Below are 22,110 nucleotides of genomic sequence, written 5' to 3'. Positions count from 1 at the left end.
CTCTTGATTTCCAGGTCTTGCTATGCGCCGTATATGTTATAAATTTGCATATGTCCATTTCTGTACTCAATTTATGGGAAATGTTTCTTTAAAGGAAAGCACAGAAGCCCAGCAGAGGTGAACTATAGAGAGATATCCGTATTTCAAATCCCATATATACGAACATCATTGGTTTTTGCTTTTCCTTTATATTGGATTTTGAAGTAGAGATGGCACCAATTCACCACTGCACGGGGGGTAAAAAAAGAATGAGTCCAATTCAGTTCTGCAACAAATTCATCGAAACTATTTATTCTGATAAATTCGAGAGTTGTGTCTCAAGCATCTGTGTTCCATGCCACCTCCCCGGCTTTATTAGCTGCTATTTAAACTGAGCTCAGTTTTCCGAAGCCCTAAATATAGAGCCGTATGGAGTTGTGATAATTATAGCATTGCTATTTTACCTCTGTGGCTCTCTTATGGGCATGGATCATTAAAGCCATCAATAAATCTCCAGGCATTGCTGCAGTTATTTCTGTTTTACTAAATTATAGACACCCATTTGACGCAATATTACGCACTCACTGATTTAAAGTCAGCGCGGTGTGTTCGACCCTTGTTTGACCTCACACTCTGAGTGTTTCCTTTTCTGGGCACTTGCTCTCCTTTGCCTGCAGGCTGCCGCGACCCTCACTGCCGTTGTTTCTGCATCTGACAGCTTCATTATTATTATTTATTTCCTCCTTTTCATCTCTTTCAAATTCCTTCTCTGTCAGGGGAACAGTGTGTCTGCCTGTGCGATGATCTCTCTGACGGACTGTGTTTGTTTTTTTGTTCTTTTATGGTTTGATTTGATTTCAGTTCTTTGGTTCTTGTGTGTCAGAGTTTACCACAGCATCCCCCTCGCTCCCACTCAGGGCTGTCCTCTCTGCTCACAGGCCCGTGCAGGCCCACGACTTTCTGCTAATGTCTCTATTACTGGACCCGGGTAGCCCCCCACCCCCCACCCCACTCACTATGCACGCTGTTTAGAGTGGCTCTCAGGCTTCTCCTACAGTCCACTTGACAGATTAAGTGGCTCTCCAGGCTTTGATTTAATTATTCAGAATGTAGCCATGTCGAACTGAAGAATGCAAATTAGCCCAGGAGGAACATTAGGTTCAAATTTCTGTGTAGATTAAATTTGTGTGATCTGTGTATGTATGAGTGCGAGTGTGTGTCCGTGTCTGTGTGTCTGTGGAGGTGGGCAGGTCCAGAAGGGCATCTATTCTTCGCGGTCACTCCACTGTCCCTCCCTTGCTGTTCTTCTCGAGGTTCATTCACCCAGCATGTTTAATTAAAGTAATTAACGTGTGCTGTGTCTAATTAAGCACAGTGCAGCATCTGCACGTGGCAAGCGTGCCAACACCTCCAAGATCAGTGTGTGCGGGTGACTAAAAACGAAATAAATAAATCAATACAGACAGAATAATGAGGACATTCTTAAATGGAATTGTAGGCAGCAGCATCAGAGGTGAGCGATCCACATATACCCTCTGTTATATTTATATAAAAAACAGTGAGGGTTATTTGATCAGAAATCTGCGTAATTCAGACGTGTAAATCGTTCTTTAGTGTCGTTATGACGAAACTTGCAGTCTCCGATTTTTTTTACAGGGGTGATGGTACGAAGCAGGGCTTGTGTTGTCTGCAGCTCAGAAAATATAGGTGTTTTAGTTACTATCCATAATACATTATATCCAGTTACCCAATGCATCTTCTAAAATGAGATATATACATTTATATTAATGTTGTTATTTGTAGACATTTTACTATTCATTAGATATTCTCAGGCACAACATATGAACCGCATTGCGTTAGGTCAGTGATGTAATATAACTGAACAAGGAAAGACAAGACATAGAGCTGCAGAAGAGAGGGAGGAAATAGAAAAAAATGACATCTCTATGAGGGACCTTTTAGAAGCATTAAATGTCCTCCTAGCGTCGGTGTGAACAATTCCTATTGGATTATCAATTGTCATTTTCTCTGGAATTCTCAAAGTATCAGTTGTAATTAGGGATATCCCAATCTGGTCTCAACAATCGGTATCACAGCCAATCAAGTACCGACTTCACTGAGCACAGGCCGAAGCCCAATGTTTACAGGTGTCGGAAACAGGAAGTGCATTTTGTGGCAGGATGTGGCCAAAAGGTCTATAATATGAAAATATTGTAAAGAGAAGAAGAAAACAAATTAGAACAGCACTTCAAACTGGTGACTGTGATGATATTAGTCATTTTGAGTGTTCTATTTTTTAACTATTACTAAGCTGAATTCATACAATCACTGTACAGCAGTGTTATCTGACAAAACAACAAGTACCCTCTTGTGACTCAGTGTTAGAAGATACTAAGTATTAAATAACTGGATAGGGCTTGAGGGAAAAAAAATAACTTAATTGGGACATGTGTAGTTGTAATACAAGCTGTTATTCCAGCATCAGGCTGATAATCGAATAAGCAAATAATATACTGAACCCTGATGTATCGTTTAGCCCTTTGGCTAAAAGTGTCTGTGTTGTAATAGCAAGCTATGTGTAATCATAATTCCACCCGTAGACTTGGAACTGTCCTGAAGGACCATTTGGCCTAATGAAGACCATCAGGAGGACCATAAGGCGATACGTTTAGTACTGCAGAAGCCAGACAAGCTTAGAAATAGCTGAGGAAACACAATTAACCTCTCCCATGGCTTCCTGAAGCTTCTGTGGTGCCCCTGGACCAAAAGAGGTTCTAGGATCCAGGAAAGAGGATGTGGACACTGTCTGACTGAACCATAAAAACAGCTAGTTTCTGCTGTGGGCAGGACACCTCAAGCCAAAAAGAGTTTTGTACATGTGCTGAAGTTCAGCAGTGTAGCAGTGCAGTCCTGAAGCCCCTCCAGCCTCTACCATAAAGACTAGTGAAATGACCTTGTAATTCAAAAAAACACTGATTGCTTTTTAATATCACTGCCTGCAGCCAGCTTTTATTGGTTGTACTGGCCTTTAGCGTGGAATTGAATTTCTGATATTATGTGGGTTTTAATCTACATGTCTGCCAGCTGCGGGATCGATTCAGCGGCCACGAGGCTGGCCGCGCCGAGCCGATGGCTTTAATTGTTATTTCGCGTGCAGCCATTTTGTGTGAGGGGACACTCACATGTCTGTTATTAATTTTAGGGGCAGTTTTAGTGTATGGGTGCGCACTCCGTATCACCACCAAACAGCCTTGTTTCTCAGTGAAATGAGCGTATGCGTTAGATGTTCTTTGTTTGGCTTAAACCCGTGAGTGTCCGAGAGGACGTTGTGTTTACAAATGGCAAATGGACCTCTCTGTGTTCTGCACACACCTAAAATGAAGAGGTATCTCTGCATAAATCGACTGGACATGTAAACAGATTCAGTCTGGGTGGTTTGATATGGATTAATTTCATATGAAAGATTGCAACCCACTGAATACCCCTCCCTCACCCCTCCTTTGTCTGATTGGGCCTACTGTAGGAAGATGTTGGATGACTCTTTACTTACGAGCTGAATACAGTAAGGGTGTGGGGGAGGGGTGAAGAGAGAGAGAGAGAGAGAGAGAGAGAGAGAGAGAGAGCAAGTGCAAAGTAGAGATATGGCTGAAAAAAACTATACAAAACTCAAGCATGGTAAACATTGTTTAATGTGGCATATAAAGGCTAAATCAGAAGTGTACAAAAACAGCCAAGACTCCTAAGGGCTGTGATGACTCAGATCCTGAGAAGCAAAGAATATAACTAGGTTCTGAACTTTGTAGGTGGGAGAAAAACACCCCTGAATATTTCTTCAAAAAACTCAAAAGTCTTCCTAAAGAATGGGAGCTAAAATGGAGGCAAACCAAGTACAGCGTCATTGTAAATAATACTCTAATATATGTGAATGCTTGTTTTTGTTCTTGAGGCTGAAAAAGTGAAAAATGTAATCGTTCAGATTCATACTACACCTCTTCAGCGTGAACTGTGTACGGCTGAACCCTTTAATCGTTGTTCATTCATATCGTGGTCATCAGGCAGTGTATTAAGAACCGTTTTATGTAATAACTGTCTGGGGAGGTAGATTTGAAAGACATCATTACCTCTATCAACAATTCTGAACTGGATTCTCTGGAAATGGAGCACTATTTTGACTGTCCTCTAGATGAGGAGGTCCCATATAAACCGTCCTAATATCACATAGCGGTATATTTAACATCCTTGCCTCACGTTACTAAACACTGTTTGCACCAGATGTGGCTCTGTTGTATTGTTATGCTCTAGTGAATAAGTGATACGTGTTGCTGGGACGCGTGTTTGTTTGTGTGATTCTAGCATTGCCATAGGCGTATGTATGAGTGTATAAATGTGGGTTTTTGTTATCAGCCTGTGTTTCCATGTCTCTCCCTGGGGAAGGATATTCACAAATCAAACTAAAAATGATTATGAAGTAATATAATATATATATTATTAAAATCTAAAAAAGAAAACCTAATCAGGCGCATTGAGTTCTGAGCATCTCCAAAGTCTCCATCCATGTCCTACTTCTTGAATCAGGCCAATTAAGAAATAAAGAGAAAGTGACAGTGCTGAAACGCACAGCCCCCACACACATAGCCCCCAGCCTGTAGCCCTGACAGAGAGCTGTGAAGGGGATTCTGTGGCCTCGAGTTCTGCGTACGAGTGTGTATGTGTATGTAGGTATGTGTGTCCGTGTATGTGTGTATTTTCAGTGTGTTGATTTGACTTTGCAGTCAGATGACAGTGCCACTGTACAATATGACGCTCAAATGTGCCAAGTGCGGAGTTATCTCGTCGGCTGACCTTTCCACCACAGCTACCAGTAACGCCATGTTAGTCCTGCTAATTATTTACCAACTCTTTTACTGCTCGAACTTCAGTTTCTCTCTTTTTCTTTTCCCGCTTACCTCTTACCTCACTCCTTTTTTTTTCTTTTGTTCCTCCCTGGTTTTCTCCTTATTCATTTCCCCCCTCTTCCCTTTGGTTCTGCCCTTCAGGGGAACTAGTGAGGAACACTGCCTCAGGTTAGGTGAAGCTTATATACAAGGCCGTAAATGATGTGTGTGTGTGTGTGTGTGTGTGACAGAGAGAGAGAGAGATTCTACTCTATTGGCAAGTATTTGTAATACACAGTGCTGTGCAAATATCAGAGACCACAGTTTCAATTTCATCACAGTAGGCTTTACTTACCTTTGCCTTTAAAGGAGATTCCTGTTTAAATTTCAAAAGAAATCTGTTTATTTATTTTTCATTCCACACCCACACCTAAGTAAGGACTGGCGCCCCCTCCAGGGTGTATTCCCGCCTTGCGCCCAATGATTCCAGGTAGGCTCTGGACCCACCGCGACCCTGAACTGGATAAGGGTTACAGATAATGAATGAATGAATGAACCTACACAGTTCAGTCTTAGAAGTTGGTTATATTTTCTGCTTCTTACAAACAACAACAAGTAATCCAAAAACCACTCAGTGATGTTGAGGTTCTCGGAGAGCCAGTGTACCATTCGAAACACACCAGCAGCTACTGGTTTTGATTTACATATTATCTTTTCTCTGTAGGTTTTCTTCACAGATACACATCATTTCAGACTCATGTCCTTGAGTTGTCTGATCAGAATGGATGTACATTGACTAGGGCATTAAATGGTCTCTGCTGTTTGTACAATATGGAATTACAGGGAGACGTGCTTTGAGAGACGTCATTGGATAACTCTGAGTGTCTGTGTTCTGAGAGGCTGCATGTGGAGAAATGTAATATTGCAAAATAATGTCAATTATTAGAATGTGGCCTAGCTCCCTGGTAATGTGTAAGTGATTCTACATTATGTTTGTGAGCGTGAGTGTCAGAGAGAGCACTGAGACATCGAAAGGAGTAAGATTAAAGTAGTTTGACTTAACCTACTACTTTTATTAATAGAATTAATGTTAGAATATGTTTTAGTGCCTGAATGTAAGACCTGTAATGTACGTTTACAAAGTTCTGCTAAGTATCAGGCCTGGGTACTGATAATAGAAAAGACTGTGCTGTTGTTGCTTCTGTGTGTGTGTGTGAGTGTGTGTGTGGATGCATGCAAGATGTAGATAATGGAGTGTCTACCTGAATAGTACATCAGCGTGGTTGTTTTGCGTGTTACATTTTCCTCTTAGACTACTTGACATTGGGCGACCTCGAGTGTAGGTTTATTTACAGAAACACCGGTCCCATGATGAGCCCCCTACCTCTGAATGTCTGGGTTTGTGTCTATGGGACATTCATACATTACTTATGACTAAACAGCAAAGAAATGACTGATTTGATGAGTCAAGGCAACCATAGACTTACTGTCAAACGTCTAAGAGAAATGCATTAAAATTTTAAAATCGCACTTAAATAAGTAGTATTCGCATTAAAATAACATAAAGTGCACTCGTCTGCGTGCTAATCTTTTCCTGTTAATGATAATACTTATTATTATTATTATTATTATCATTGTAACAATACTAAAGCTAAACTGTATGTAATTCAGTATTATACCTGTACGTTACTGTGCGAAAGTCAGAGACTAAATGGAAATCAGAAGCCTCAAGAAGTATACATTCTAATAGGAATAATTTGATTTGGTAGTTGGTGTACCCATCAATTACATTTATTACAGCTTCCAGTTTTTCAAAGAGAGAGAGAGGAAGGCAGTGGGTATTTTTCCACAACTTGAAAATTGAGTTTTAAATGTTTATTGCATTTTCTGTTTCTCATGGAATTGGACTCATAAGTCTATTATACCATACTCCACACCTCAGGTATCCACTACTGGTGTTCTGGTTTAAACACCCTTTTAGGCCCACTGTGCTTAATTTTCTCACCATTTTCTGAGTTAGTTCTGTGTTATATATATTTTAAGAGGTAGGTGCATTGGGAACAATTCTACAAGGGTTTAGAATTTCAGTTGTTTAGAATTTCCTTTTTCTCTAAGTCATTTTGGAATTTTTAACTCATTATTTTATTTAGATTTTCTCCTTCCTGCAATGGGATTGTATTAGATTTAAAAAATGAATAGCTTTTAATTGCATAATTGATAGTGAGGACGAAGGCAGACCAGCTGTAAGTTGAAGGAAAAGGGATGACAGACTGAAATAGAGTAGCACTGCTGTGGATTAGGACAGAACACTCCTCTGTCATGCCCATTGCCGTCTCTGATCTCCTCCACCTTCCACCTTTTCATTTGTCTTATTTTTCTGTTCTTCATTGTTCCTTTACTCACACTAGTTTTTCCTTTACCGGGTGCTCCTCCTCTCCCATGTTTTGATGCATCTGTACAAACATGCATACATAATGTATATGTGAATTATGTACATGTAAGGATATGATAGAAGGAAGTATAGTATGTTGATTAAAACCTCTATTATCATCTATTTATTTACTTTATGTGATCCTCTTTGTATATCCCTAAATGTTTTAGATATATGATTTATACTATATATAGTGTATATATAGTATATATTGTTCTCATATTACTATATTATTACTTAATATTAATCAAACAAAAAGGGCAACTGAGACTCAGAAAACAGGACTGAGGATTCCTTTCAGATTAAAGTCAATAGAAAAAGGAAACCAATACCATGTCTAAATCATTCCCATGAATAAAATATGCAACGTCCACACAATCTTTGCCCAAAGTAAGTAGGCTGAAGGACAAACCAGTGTTGATGGAATATATTTTATTCATGTGGATATGATTGTAGTCAAATATACATTTAGTTTATTATTTTTGAAACAAATAAAAACATATTCACTGCAGTCTGTTTTTAGCACCTGGAGAGTGCTCTGAGAACAGTCTTGAGCCCTTAACTTGGTAAACACATGTTAATTCTGAGAGAAGGTTTCCCTTAAGATTTGCCCTCTTTGTACAATGATTTCTTGTTATGGAAATAAACTGAGGATTGAATGTAGGTCTCTTCGTGTCCTGTAGGGCATCACTGTGGAGCTCCTGTGTGGTTCTGCCACTGTTGGCTCTCACCTGGATGTCCGCAGTTCTAGCCATCACCGACCGCCGCTCAGCCCTCTTCCAGATCCTCTTTGCTGTCTTTGACTCTCTGGAGGGCTTCGTCATAGTGATGGTGCACTGTATTCTCCGCCGAGAGGTGTGTGAACCTGAGCAACATTTGGCTAATTCTTATTAGGAGAGGTTCTTCTTTTGTGAATGTAAATTTGCTTGAGTATTTGACCCTAATTTGCATGATTATTTAGGTTCAAGAAGCAGTGAAGTGTCGAGTCGTTGATCGTCAGGAAGATGGTAACGGGGACTCGGGTGGATCTTTCCAGAATGGCCACGCTCAGCTAATGGTAATTTATTCACCATTACTCTCCAGAACTGGTTATTATTTATAGGGATGTTCATGGTTATTTGACTATTTAAATATCTGAACCCATGATATTTAAACACATCTGATGACTGTAACATCATAAGTTGGGACAGGTGCAAAGGCAACATTCCACAATAAGCAAATGAAGGGATAGGGTGTATCTAACAAAGGCCCAGCCTTTACAAACAAGGAGGCATTGTGGCTCACAACTTTGTGCCAAAAAGTCCAAAAAGTTCATTTCTCAACACAAGATTTCAAAGTATGTAGGTCTTTTACTTTGCACCGTACATAGCATTGTGAAAAGATTCCAGGAATCCAGAGAAATCTCAGTCAGCGTAGGGCAAGGCCAGACGTCGCTGCCGAATGCACATAGCCTTCACACCCTCATGAACTCCTCACTAATATTTCCTCCTTGCGTTTCTTTCAGACCGACTTTGAGAAGGATGTGGATATGGCTTGTAGATCAGGTAAGGTCTGCTTTTGAGAAGCTTTTCACAGAATATGTCACTGTCTGGAAGCCACGGTGACAGCCTCTCAGAGGGCGCGGCCGGCTGTTTTGACAAGAAATACAGTCACATTACATACCCATAATTCAATTTCTTGCAAGAGATTGAGAGTGTGATGTGCTTGCCGCTGAGTTGTAATGTGGAGGTAAATAGGGCTGCCTGCTCCCTCGCTGAGCCACAGATAAACCAACCGCTCCTAATTAAGTCCCTCCCGACGTCTCACCGCAAAACATCACTCTACTCTCTGATATCCATCATGGGTGGGAATCTGATTATCTCTCTAGATGTGATATCACACCGGCATCTAGAGACCAGCACGTCAGCGAGTTTAAGGACTGATTTTTATGTGTTGGGTTGTGTGATGTGTGAAACGATTTGACTTGAATGGAAATGATCCATTGTATTAGCAGTATATAGACACATACAGAAATGCATTAAGGCCACTCAACCCATAGCCACAAATTAGCCTACACTGCCTCATAATGCAGGTCGCTAGTTAGCTTCATTTACATTACATCTGAACAATAACTGATTATGAAAACTGCATATACACTGTAAGAAATAGGTTTCTGTTTAGTTTCAGGCCCCAAAACATAGAAATGTATATGTACCTTTAAGTGATCCACACTGAAATCAGAGTTAGACATAGTGTGTTAACTGTTTTAAACTTTCAGAACACGTATTCAATAAAGTACATTTATGGAAAATTGGCTGGAGAAAACTCATTTTTAATTCATATTTTGTTATGTCACGAAAACAATTTCATGGGTGAATAAGGCACAATACCATGCTGCCAATCAGAGCAGAGATCACTATATAACAGTCTTAGAAAAGCAATACTAAAAGCAGCCTATTTATTTCTAATGGATTAAGAGGGGTTAGAAATCCATTAGGGGTTTGAAGTCCCTCCATTGGACACTTAGTCATCAACAACAACACTGACGCAGCAACAGGAAAAGCTTTGAGATGGTAAACTCTAGCTGCATCACCCCAGTGAGGGTATGTTTTACCTCTAGACACAATGTTGCTGAGTGAAGGTGTCAGATGATATAAGCAGTGAAAAGCCCTATGACCCCGAGTTCATGGTTGATGATGAATAATATATTTACTTCCATTAAAGATTAAAGGCTAAGCATCACTTAATGAACCTCCATGAATATTTCACATTATTTTAGTTACTGACAGATATAAGTATGAATTAAAATGAAAATAGCAGCTTAATTTGCTTTAAAACTGACAATTTTATTAAATTGACGGAAAAACCCGAGCTCGCTACGGAAATTCTTGAACGCAACAGTGACGTCACTGGTGGACAACAGCTGAACAACGCCGCGGTAAAACACCGTTATGACTGACTTGGAATGCGAATTTTCTAGTGCTGGTTCTTCAGATTCCGATGATATTCCGACACTATAAACCTCCGTAATGCAACTAGCAACGAGTATAATCTGAGCCACCGAGTTTAGCAAGTCAAGCTAACGTTAACTAACACCAACTAAAACAGGCGAAGTGGGTGTCCTTACCCTGTTTACCTCCATGTTACAGAGGCTCTTGAACACCTTTCGTTGGTGTCCTTACATGCCCATATTGTAGGAAAAGCGCCAGTGAAATGAGCTACAGATAACGGAGTGAGCGGATGGTCCTTTCAAAGTGCCCGTTTAAAGTTGACAAATTTAGTCCATTTTCTGGATATTTTGGGATCTTTGGGCCATTTGTTCACAGATGTCCCACTGTACATTGAATGATTGCAGCCAAAAACAACACACCTTTTCGTCATTTTGCATTGAATTAAGTGCAGCTTCTAGAGTTGTTGTCCACCATCTACGTCACAGGCGCAATTAGTAAGAAATAACATGTTTTCTGACTATCAATAAACACAAGTTAGGAACTCAAATTCCACTGTATTTATTTGTTTGACACTTTCATATCGCTGGTGCTTAGCCTTTAAAATGGGTTTTTCCTTCTCCTGTAAAGTTACTATGTTGGACATAGACGTTTTTCTTTGGACTGCGATGATATGTTATATGCCAGCTTTCTAGTGATTTTTTTGGACACTAATTTTCAAACAACTCCAAACATTTGTGCACCATGAAAGTCCAGCTGCAGGAGGAGAATGAGAGTCTGTCTGTCCAGTAGAAAACTGACTGGTCCTTTGTGTTTGCTGTGAAGAATAATTGATCGTTATATATTTCTATGATGAAGCCTCAGTTAATATGGTGAAATATGCTGTTTATTCAGTCTGAGGATAAAACTAGAACACAGTGGACTTCCTCCCCTTCCTAATTACCAAAGACCAGTTTGAAATACCACACCACTGAGGCTTTACAACAGCTTCTTTATATATGATTTATTGGTTAAAACTGTGAAATTAAAGTGACAGTGTAATCATTGCAGAGCTGGAACTTGATTAGAGGTGTGGTCATTTTAGGTGTATTACTCCAGATATTATTTGACTCAACCTCTGTGGAGCTATTAGAGTTATATCTCGCTGTACTGTAACGCAGAAAGGACTTTTAAATCAAAAGGTAAACTATGATCCTAGTTGGCAATTCATCTTAGAGTTTAATGATATGATCTTATTTCTTCTCTTGCAGGCACCCTGAAGCGCTCCTCTCTGCAGGGAGAAGAGAAGTTGGCATCTCAGCAGCTCACCCTGCAGAAGGGCTCCAACTTCAACACCATGCCTGCGAGCATGGCTAAAGTCCACCTGCAGAACGTGGCCGACTACGCCAGCCACACGCTCACCCTGCGCCGCGAGAAGGGAGCCATCGCAGGGGTCAGCACGGAGCTGCCCGGAGCCAAGTCCATTTACATCTGCGACGGAGAGCTGTTCAAGCAGCTGGACGGGGACATGACCCGGGGCCCAGGGGACAGCAGCACAGGGCCCGAGGGAGGAGGAGGAGTGGGACAAGGTTACGTCATCCTGCCCAACAACAACAACACTACCACCACACTCAGGCCGTCCAAGTCCAACAAGGAGGACCAGGCCTCCAAGTACAACATCAGCATCGAGCAGCTTCCCCAGACCAGGCTCATCCATCTGACCAACCCCACTGGCACAGAGCCTGTACCAGGCTTTGGGCTGAAGACCCTCCCCTCCGAGCGGGTCAGCGTGTCCTGCTCAGAGAGGGACTCCCCCAACCAGACCACTCCGAACATCTCCAGCGAGGCTCAGATGACCAGTGGTGCATGCGAACCAGGGGACTCTGGGAATTCAGGCATTATGTCAAAGAGTGAGACTGTGTCCACACTGTCCATGAGCTCCCTGGAGGTAAGTCGCTCAGGTCATAGACACAAATGATCGTTTCTAAAACCTGCAGTTCACCTTTTTTTACATTAGATTTCAGGATGTGGTTTGCCTTTACTCCCAACCATTCCGACATTTCTTTCACTTAACATACAGCACAGTGTTTTTGTCTGGTGAGGGCACATGTTCCTGGCTTTCTAAACTTCTTCTATAGGGGCAAATAATCAATGATTTTTTTGTTTTTGTTTTTTTGTTAGGGGTTGATTACACAGAGACAGATGGGAATATTTTAATTCCCATCATTAGCCCTGTGTTGGAACTACAGCTGATAATCACAACCAGTAACTTCTTCTCAGGCAGATCTAACACATATTCACTAGCCGTGATCGTTTCCCGTTTTCTCGGAAGCAGCTTCTTGGCAGCTTTACACATAGATTTTGTGGTGTACCAGCTCTCACAGGTTTGTTAGGAGTCCCAGGCTAAGTTCACATTACCAGACTGAAGTGACACAAATCAGTTTTGTTTTTTTTGTGACTCACATCTGATCTTTTCACGGCTGTGTGGTCATGCCCATGATTTTGTCAAATCAGATTTGAGTCACTTTCATATGAGGTTCTAGATCAGATACATATCTGATTAGTGAGCATGCAACCTGATTGTGAACGGCCAGATCGGATTCCATGCGTCCTTTTGCCTGTATGCATGCACTTAGAGCTTTCGCCCTGGCCAGCACCAGCAGTGCATCCCAACTAACACCAAGCTCTAGTTGGCTGTAGTTTGACTGACAGATGTGTAGCTTTGTCATGTTATTTTTATGACAATGTGCACTAAGGTGTTGGGAGACATTTGGGATTCAGAAAATCTCTCGGCGCAGCAGTAAAATCTGGCAGGCTTTTTTTTTCTTCTTTCTCCTTTTAATCACGTACAATCTGTTCCTGGTGAAAGAGCCTCCGTACGTAAACACGAGTGTGCATGTGTGTGCCGTTTCAGAGACAGATTCGTTCACATTAAAGACAGTTAGAGGTCACTTACATTTATGATTGTGAACTGTCAAAGCAGCCAAATCCAATCTGAATTGATAAATGAGGCTTGTATTTGAACACAGCCCCATATTCTTTTTTTTATTTAAAAATAAATAGCTTCAGGCGGCACGGTGGCGCAGGTAGTGTCGCAGTCACACAGCTCCAGGGGCCTGGAGGTTGTGGGTTCGATTCCCGCTCTGGGTGACTGTCTGTGAGGAGTGTGGTGTGTTCTCCCCGTGTCCGCGTGGGTTTCCTCCGGGTGACTGTCTGTGAGGAGTGTGGTGTGTTCTCCCTGTGTCTGCGTGGGTTTCCTCCGGGTGCTCCGGTTTCCTCCCACAGTCCAAAAACACACGTTGGTAGGTGGATTGGCGACTCAAATCTGTCCGTAGGTGTGAGTGTGTTAGTGAATGTGTGAGTGTGTGTGTTGCCCTGTGAAGGACTGGCGCCCCCTCCAGGGTGTATTCCTGCCTTGCGCCCAATGATTCCAGGTAGGCTCTGGACCCACCGCGACCCTGAACTGGATAAGTGTTACAGATAATGAATGAATGAATAAATAGCTTCAGAACTCTGGAAACTTTCACTTATTTTGCTGTGAACTTACTCATGAGAACTGTGTTCTGAAACGTGAATAACCTGTACCTCATTTTCATTTTGACTAGAGTGGAGGGTTCTGACATTTGCACGTTTGGAGTGTGGAGTGAACATACCGGAAAGTAAAATGATCTTTTATCATCAGCTCAGGAGTTCAATAAGAGCACATTTACCCTCAGAGGAGTGCCCTGAGTGTTGGGTAGAGGTCTAAAGAACCCACTCATCAGTCTTTAAAGGAATCTACAAAGGTTCTTGGCATTAACTGATTTGAAAAGACTTCTCGCTCTGACTGAACTTTGCTGTGATTGCTATGTGGTGAATGTATAACATTCCATCAGTTCCTGAAAGGTCGTGGTAGCCTTTAGTAAAAGCCGGCGGAGCACTGAACGAGTGTTAATCAAAGCCTGTGTATCAGCGTGAGCTTTACCTGGAGGCTGTATGAGGCGGAAACGTAGCTACTGCGACACTGTTTGCGTGTAGCTTAATTAAGAGAGGATGCTCAGCCTGAATTATTCATGCCGCTAGTGACAGAGTTGTTTTCTAAATGGCTGTGCATTAACTCTACTCGCCAAAGGCACGATCATAAGGGCTGCACTGCTGAGTATGTTCAGAGAAGGGGTGATGTTCCTTTAATTGTGATGAAAATTCTTTCCCCCACTTGTATTCATTACACCCTGTCCAATGTTCACCTCATCCCTGTTTTGGTTTCTCCTCCTTCCGTTCCCGTCTTCTCCTCCCCTCTCTCCGGTGTCTAATGCCTGTCACAGCTCACTAATCGACTTCTTCAGTGGCTTGTGTAGATGTGTGCAGCTTGCCTTTTAAGCTGGAATTTCATGGGAATGTTTATTATGTATAAATCAGAAGGAGAATATAGGAGAGGGAGGAAGCATTCGGCGTTACAGAATCACACTGTGCTTGGCATCAAGAACTCCATTTTGTGGAAGCTGAATAGCAGAGAGTGAGAGAAACAAGCTACGTGACACCTACATGAGCCTCTTATTAAGGCACTTATTCCAATACTTATTCAGTCGTCTTGAAAACTATTTTTGTCTGTGTTTATTTAGTTATTTATTTTATTAAAGTTGAACTGGATGTAAGTGTAAGTCGTTATAAAGGTCTGTGTGGGTTTAGTTGATGTGTCCACCCTGTGTCAGAGCACGACAAGCGGTACCAATTTTATTTGTGACCACTGGTGTGGATACTTTTGCAGGTGAGGGTGAAATAAAACAGGAGCTCAGAGTATTAAACTTAAAAACGAAAATGGTTATTGGTTGTAACTCACTCACCTTTAGCAACTGCTCCACAAGGGTGTGTCATCTGTGCTTTGCAGCAAAGACACTACGTGCCCTTGTTGTATGTTTCAGTGTCTCGTAACTCTGTATTTGAAGGGCCGGATTTAAACGAGAGAGTTAATATCACACCTTCGGTAGAACCACACTGACTCTGAGACACTGCTATAGCTGCCTACTGCATTTGACCAAAACGGCTTTCATAGTTAATAAAGTGAATTATGTATCCTACATTTTATTGCGATTAATGGTCATTTGTAAAATGGCTTTCCAGACACACCTGTGAGTATTCAAAGCAGTTGAGGCAAGCCCTACTTCACCCTTCTATATTCTGCTATATTTAAGGTGCCCCCTTTTACTCACGCACATGAAGTGGATGTGACCTTGCCCAATGCTAAGCATCCTCCAGAGGGGTTCAAAGTTCAAAGGCTTAAAGCATGAGGCTGTCTTTACACCAATCCGCCACAAGATTAAAACCACAACAGGTAGACTGAGTCACACAGATCACCTCACATCGAGGGGTGGGATATTTCAGGCAGCAGATGAACCGTCAGTTCTCGAATCTGATGTTGGAAGAAGATTGTTTTTTTTCCTGTTTTACCTTAAAAATGGATACGTTTTGCTTTTATTTCTCTTAACGAACCAGCACAGCAGCACTGTTCTGTCACAGGGAGGCGCTCTAGAGAACTGGTGTATTCTCTCACTCCTGTTTGTTCTGCTAGAGACAACAGAAACAGTGTTTCTCACGTAGCAATTGCCTCATGCACTGTGGTTCTTACGTGTGACGCTGAGAGGGTGGCAGGTTTTGGTTTGACGTTTGAGTAGAATGTACGTGAATGATGGGCTTTTTCCGATTGTCGTGCTTGTGATCTATAGTTAATTTATTTGTGGCAATGCCAAAATAAGACTTAAGTGGGTATTTCACACACTGAGCTCACGGAACTACGCCATTTTGACTAGGGCCAAATTGTACTGGTCACAATGTTTTGGTCAGAGCATGTCCATTTTCTCTTTCCTGTCGAGTGTTCCTGTGCGTTGTCAAAAGTGGCTGAAGCAAGGACAACCGGTGAACGGGTAACGGTCGTGGGTGCCCAAGGCTCACAGAAGTGCGAGGGAAGTAAAGGGTCAGCATGGGAACACAGCCTCAAACTGTGAATCAGAGTCAGCATGCACTTTTGGAAGCAATTTGTGCTACTGCAGCCGTTCCGTGGGATCGGATCAGAGGTGCTCTCACACATCAGCGAGCCTTGGGCACCCAGATTCACCAGCCGTCCTTACTTTGGACCACTCTGTGGCTGATTGGTGTGTTCCACATTCCAGTTGATTTCGGGGGAAATGATCATTGAGCAGATGTAGTGTAGATTTGTCGGGACAGACTCCTGGATGTGGGTGTTGCGTAGCCTTATGGAGTGTTACCACACACTTTCCTTCTGTAAGTGCTACTCACAAACGCAAAGGGAGGAAAGGTGTCAGAATTGAGCGCGTGTAGTAGAGCAGAGGGAGCATCTCTCAAAGGTCAGCGCTTCTTCACGTTTTGAACGTTAGCCAGCGACTAGTGTGGACAGCACAGTGACCACAGAGCATACCCCAGACCGCCTCTTCTGACCTCAGGCCAAACATGCTCCCAGAATGCAATGGCAGAGCAGCAGCTGCAGCGGTGGCGGAGCAGGCAGAAGGTCAGACTCTCCTCAGACGCTTTCTGACAGGCTACGAAAGGCCACGCGGTCACAAGCTGTTTACTGCATGCTCATGCCAAGCTCTCACGAAAAAGCTACCATACACACAGAGACCTTCCTCCTCTCTTTTTGTCCATTCCTTTTGTCCTATTTATCTCGTCTTCCTCTAATCCAGACTTTATTTTCTATCACTGTTTTATTCTCACAGATCAACCACAGTAACTCCATCTTTTTTTTTTTTTTTTTTTACATTTTCTGTGTAGAGACGAAAATCACGCTACGCAGAGTTGGATTTTGAGGTACCTACATACACCCCCCTCCATTTCCTTTTTGTTTTGTTTTCTTTCCAGAATGATCATTAACCACAATAGAATTAACAGCTGGTAATAGCTGCCGTCTCCTGTTCACTCTTGCAGAAGATCATGCACACGCGGAAGCGCCACCAGGACATGTTCCAGGACCTGAATAGGAAACTGCAGCACGCAGAGAAGGACAGAGACTCTCCCCCAGTGGACAGCAAACCTGGGAAGAGGTGGAGTGTGTCGTCTGGAGGCAGCGATAAAACCAACCTTAGTGTAAGCTTCTTTTTGTTTATTTCCCACTCCCTTACTTCCCTACTCCCATCGTTCTTGTTCTCTTATTGTCCTCAGAGATGTTCATCTGTAACTGTGAATGGTGCAGTTTTTCATATTAGGCTCCTAAATATGGGACTGTGTTTTCAGTGTGCAGAGATATTAAAGCACAGAGTCAGCAGACTGGAGCAAGTAAATAATCAGTTGTACGCACAAAGTAAAACGAGCAAGCCCACGACTCTCCAGGAGGACACTGGGTTCTACTGCTCTAGACACTTGCTTGTCCAAAATGTCCTCAGAAATAAGAACATTACTCTGGAATGTGTCTGTCTTTGAGGCTGTAGGCATTAGCTGAACATTGCTGTGAGGGTTTAACTGCATTCAGATACAAGAGGATTAGTGTGCTCAAATGCTGAAGTTGGTTGATTAGTTTTAGATCACAAGCACCACTCGACTCCTTTAATGGAACTCCTTGACTCCACAATTCCAGGGGCTTTCCACCTCTCTAGATGACACTTGGTTTTGAGGATGTGGACCTTAGGGTTATGTGCAGCTGTTGATCAGACTCTGATTGCTTTTCTCTGGAAACTCTTCAAGATCAGCTGTTAGGAAGGTGTGCGGTTTTAAAAAGCTGAATTGATCACACTTTCACGGTGGTGCAGCAGGTTAGTGTCGCAGTCGCACAGCTCCAGGGACCTGGAGGTTGTGGGTTCGAGTCCTGCTCCGGGTGACTGTTTGTGAGGAGTGTGGTGTGTTCTCCCTGTGTCTGTGTGGGTTTCCTCCGGGTGACTGTCTGTGAGGAGTGTGGTGTGTTCTCCCTGTGTCTGTGTGGGTTTCCTCCGGGTGACTGTGAGGAGTGTGGTGTGTTCTCCCTGTGTCTGTGTGGGTTTCCTCCGGGTGACTGTCTGTGAGGAGTGTGGTGTGTTCTCCCTGTGTCTGTGTGGGTTTCCTCCGGGTGACTGTGAGGAGTGTGGTGTGTTCTCCCTGTGTCTGCGTGGGTTTCCTCCGGGTGACTGTTTGTGAGGAGTGTGGTGTGTTCTCCCTGTGTCTGCGTGGGTTTCCTCTGTGTGCTCCGTTTTTCCCCCACGGTCCAAAAAAAAAAGGTTGGTAGTTGACTCAGAAGTGTCCATAAGTGTGAGTGTGTGACGGACCCTCTCCAGGTTAGAGACAATGAATGAATGGTCACACTTTTTCAGATAGGGATACTAAGTATTTTGGAGTGTAATCCAACTGGGGGCTAAAATGTATCTTCATGGTATTAAAATATAAAGTAATGTGTGTTTATTAGAGGCTCTGTAAGCCAAACTGAAACATTAACATTTGAACATTTATATCCATGTTGCTCTGGGTGCTTTCTTCATGCCTTGACTCCATTTCTCTCTCTCTCCGTTCCTGCACCAGGACAAACAACAGACCCCCAGCAAGCGAGCGTGGGAGGGGATCAGGAAGACTCACTCTCCTCCGTCGTGGGTCCGTAAGGAGCTGGAGCCTCTGCAGGCCTCTCCTCTGGAGCTTCAGGCCGTGGAGTGGGAGAAGGCCAGCGCCACCATCCCTCTGGTGGGTCAGGAGATAATGGACCTGCAGACTGAGGTCTGAGGGGCTTCTGGCACCGCACATAGGCTTGTAACCACAACAACAAAAAATGTTCCACTGGCAGGGAAGAGAGAGAGGGAGAGAGAGAAACACAGATAGGGGGAAGGATGTATGAGTGAAGAGAAGAAGAACCTGGAAAGTAAAACAGAGACTTTGTCAGTGTACGATTTGTTTTATTTTAATGCTGGAATGGCCTTTCCTTTAATGTCAAAGGGAACCGTAACACTTGGGTCTGAACGTGTTGCTATGGAAATGGCCTGCCGTTACCCAGATTGGCTGGATCCGACGAGTTTAATGATGACCCTCTTTGGCATTCTGGGATGTCGCCATGGGAACATGGGGGCGTGACTGATAAAAGGAGGAGAGCAGAAATTCAGGCTGAGTGGGAGGAGCCTGAGTGTGTGGCCTTCAGTTTCTTACACACTTCCTCTTGGACAGATAAACACAGACGTCTCTACACAGAAAATATTTAACAGCATTATGTTGGATTTCTACACGAAAGCCTTCAACTTCTTGAGCAAAGGTCTGGAAAGCCACAATATTACACTGAGAACCCTCATTTCATGAGCGATCACTCAGTGTGCTCTCTGTCTTGATTCTAACGATGAGTAATTATGATTATTATTATTATTATCATTGACGTGCCACAAAAAGCAAATGCCTATGCTGCTTCCGCTGTGATGGGTGGCATGGCGACAGGGTCTCGGCGTACCCGAGTACAGAGGCCAAAGCCATCCACGTATGACTGTTACATAAGGAAAGAAATGCCTGCTCCACATGCCCTCCCACCATGACGGCGTTGGGGATTCGACCACACCACCCTACTGAGCCAAATCCGCCCGGGTCCGCGCCCCTCCCAACTCCAGAATCAGCCGACGAGCCATCGACCACACGCTAAACACTGACATCTTTCACGAGTCCAGGATTTTACCGGCGCAGGACTCCGCGAGAGATTCTCATGGAGGGAAGGTTGAGGGCACGTCCTAGTGGTTCAGACCCAATAACCCACCTGTGGATGTGCCTTGGCATGAAAACAATGACTGTCCAACTATACGGCAATGCCTTGACACACTCATCAGAAGTGCGGAGGGTTCTGTTCCCAGTCAGTAGAGAACGAGTGAGCCGACTGCACTCGGGAAGGAAGTATGAGAATATGTAGAATAATGTCTGACGGTAAATAAATACAATTTCTATATATATATATGAATATATCTTCTATACAAACGTATACCAGAAGTATATGAATTGCAGAGAGTCGGATGATGTGGTCGGTGGATGGTCTGACGTCGAGAAAGCACAAGGCTCACTCCTCAGAGTCCTGTTGTACAGCATTGTAATTATTTCCAAAAGAGTTCTACAGAATGAATTTTAGCCTATAAATATCTTTCTTACTGTGCTTGGGGAATATTGTTATTCTTATTCTAAAAATCATTGCGATTATGAGATCCCCAAAATCTCGTCAGGTTACTGGACTATATGAGTGTTCTGTAACTTCATGTAACAGTGTGTGTTTTAATATCACTGACTGTCACTCCAGAAAAAAAAAGAAAAATCCGTACTTGTCTGACCTCTCCGTCCCCGCCACCCCTCCACTCTCCCTTTTTTAGTTCATCGGGTCTCTTTGTTAATGTACAGTTTTCAGAGCACAAGATGAATGTGTCATATTTCTAATAAAAAAATACCTATATGATAATCTGTGAGTGTCGTATTTATGTCGTTGAGTCTGTCTGCCCGTCCTCGCCTCGCCTTTGGTATCTTTAGCTTTAATGTTGTTTGATATCCACCATTTATCCAAACTTTTGTAGCCACCTCTGTTAATAAATAGTCAATCATTTAAAGATCACGTAGCACTCACAGCTTGTAAAATCCCAGTAGAAAGAAGCGTGAACTCGAGTGGTCACACCAGTCTACTCCCTGTGCAGTGCTAACTGTCAGCTAGAGGGGTATAAAGCCCCCCCAGCGCAGGACTGCGCTGTAGTGTGGCTGCATTCTCTGGAGTGATTAAGCCCCATCCAACACCTTTCAGATGAAGTGGAGTGTGTTTGTGTTCAAGGACTGATCTAAAATGAACTGAGAGCCATGCGTGCATCTTCAGCCTGAACATTTGTGAGCAGCCTTGGCCTAAAAGATTAGGGAAATGGGGTTGGGACTGGACGGAAATTGGGGGCAGGGGGACTGAAGGAACAGCACTGTCTCCACACCCACATCGGAAGTGCTCTTAAACCAGTGTAATGTTTTTACAAAGCCCCAGTGTCTGTAAATCAACAGAAAAACCAATGGTCTCAGTCCAGTATGCTAGGCTTTCTCTTTCTCTGCTCATGGCAGATGCATCTGGAGAGAACAACGAACGCTGAAAAGCAGGAACCGAGATGAGGAGATTGTTCTATTCCTGCTCCATAGGTGGGTAATGTCACCTTGTTTTTGGTTTATCGGAACACTTAAGGTGGAATTGTCTCCAAATTTGGGAGAAGGCTAACTGAATTAGCGGAAGCGCTACAAAACTAGACAACTAGAGTTACAAATGAGTTTCTGTGGTAACTCAACACAACTCACAGACACCGAGCTTAAAACTGTGTTTCCCCACAATCATAGACGTTCCCTTTAAGGCCACATTGCTCTCAGAATTATAGTTTTATTTTTTTTCTGCACCGTGAAAGACAGCATGTGCTTCATTGTAAAATTGCTTCTCTGTACAAACAAACAAACATCGCCAAACCTACGCAGTGACAGACAAACTGAGTCAATTCTGGGATCTAGATATTTCTGTGTGTGTGTGTGAGCGTACGAGTGTGAGTGTGATTAGAGGACGGAGAGAGTATGACTGGATCGGCCTCGGAATTATTTACACTCTGTGAGCAGGAATCCAATCTGGACAGTGGAGTGGTCTGATAGAGATTTAAGCAATCATAAATACCAGAGAAAATAAATGTCATGTGTGTTATTATTAGATTTAAAGAATATAGCCGGCTGGGAGCAGGGAGAAGGCAGGCAGTGGGGAAGTGCAGCTCCAGCACAAAGACGGCATTATTTTATATTAGAGATGGGCTACCCATGGCCCTGGCCCTAATTATTCCGCTCTTATTTATCCCCCCACTTTCACTATCCATCAAACTGGGGGCCAATTAACGAAGAGAGAAAGACTGCTCTAATGAAACAAGCATCAGGAACATTTTCACTGTTTCAGATCTGCAGGGTTGAGGTTAATGTAGGGGATTTTCAGTGTGGTCAGCGGTATGCATAAGTTGGACTGGGG

At 43.0% G+C, this 22,110-nt stretch overlaps 1 protein-coding gene across 4 annotated transcripts in view; it reads left to right on the top strand.

Annotated features, from left to right (window-relative positions):
• The window catches only part of adgrb1a (adhesion G protein-coupled receptor B1a), a 156,501-nt gene extending 135,968 nt beyond the window's left edge, over positions 1-20,533 (top strand). For 3 of the 4 annotated variants that reach the window (XM_066682711.1, XM_066682710.1, XM_066682709.1), the window contains exons 24-30: positions 7,968-8,139; positions 8,246-8,341; positions 8,789-8,828; positions 11,462-12,138; positions 16,956-16,991; positions 17,109-17,267; positions 18,666-20,533. In XM_066682711.1, coding sequence (XP_066538808.1) covers positions 7,968-8,139; positions 8,246-8,341; positions 8,789-8,828; positions 11,462-12,138; positions 16,956-16,991; positions 17,109-17,267; positions 18,666-18,860 — 1,375 coding nt within the window. In that variant the 3' untranslated portion in view covers positions 18,861-20,533. Of the gene's footprint in view, positions 1-4,751; positions 4,851-7,967; positions 8,140-8,245; positions 8,342-8,788; positions 8,829-11,461; positions 12,139-16,955; positions 16,992-17,108; positions 17,268-18,665 lie in introns of all 4 variants that reach the window. The other variant, XM_066682708.1, reaches the window with a different exon arrangement.
• Positions 20,534-22,110: the final 1,577 nt, after the last annotated feature.

This window comes from Hoplias malabaricus, chromosome 10 (assembly GCF_029633855.1).
Source record: "Hoplias malabaricus isolate fHopMal1 chromosome 10, fHopMal1.hap1, whole genome shotgun sequence".
In the NCBI taxonomy this organism is placed as follows: Eukaryota; Metazoa; Chordata; class Actinopteri; order Characiformes; family Erythrinidae; genus Hoplias; species Hoplias malabaricus.
The sequence above is the reverse complement of the archived record's forward strand: the minus strand, read 5'-3'. Positions and strand labels throughout refer to the sequence as shown.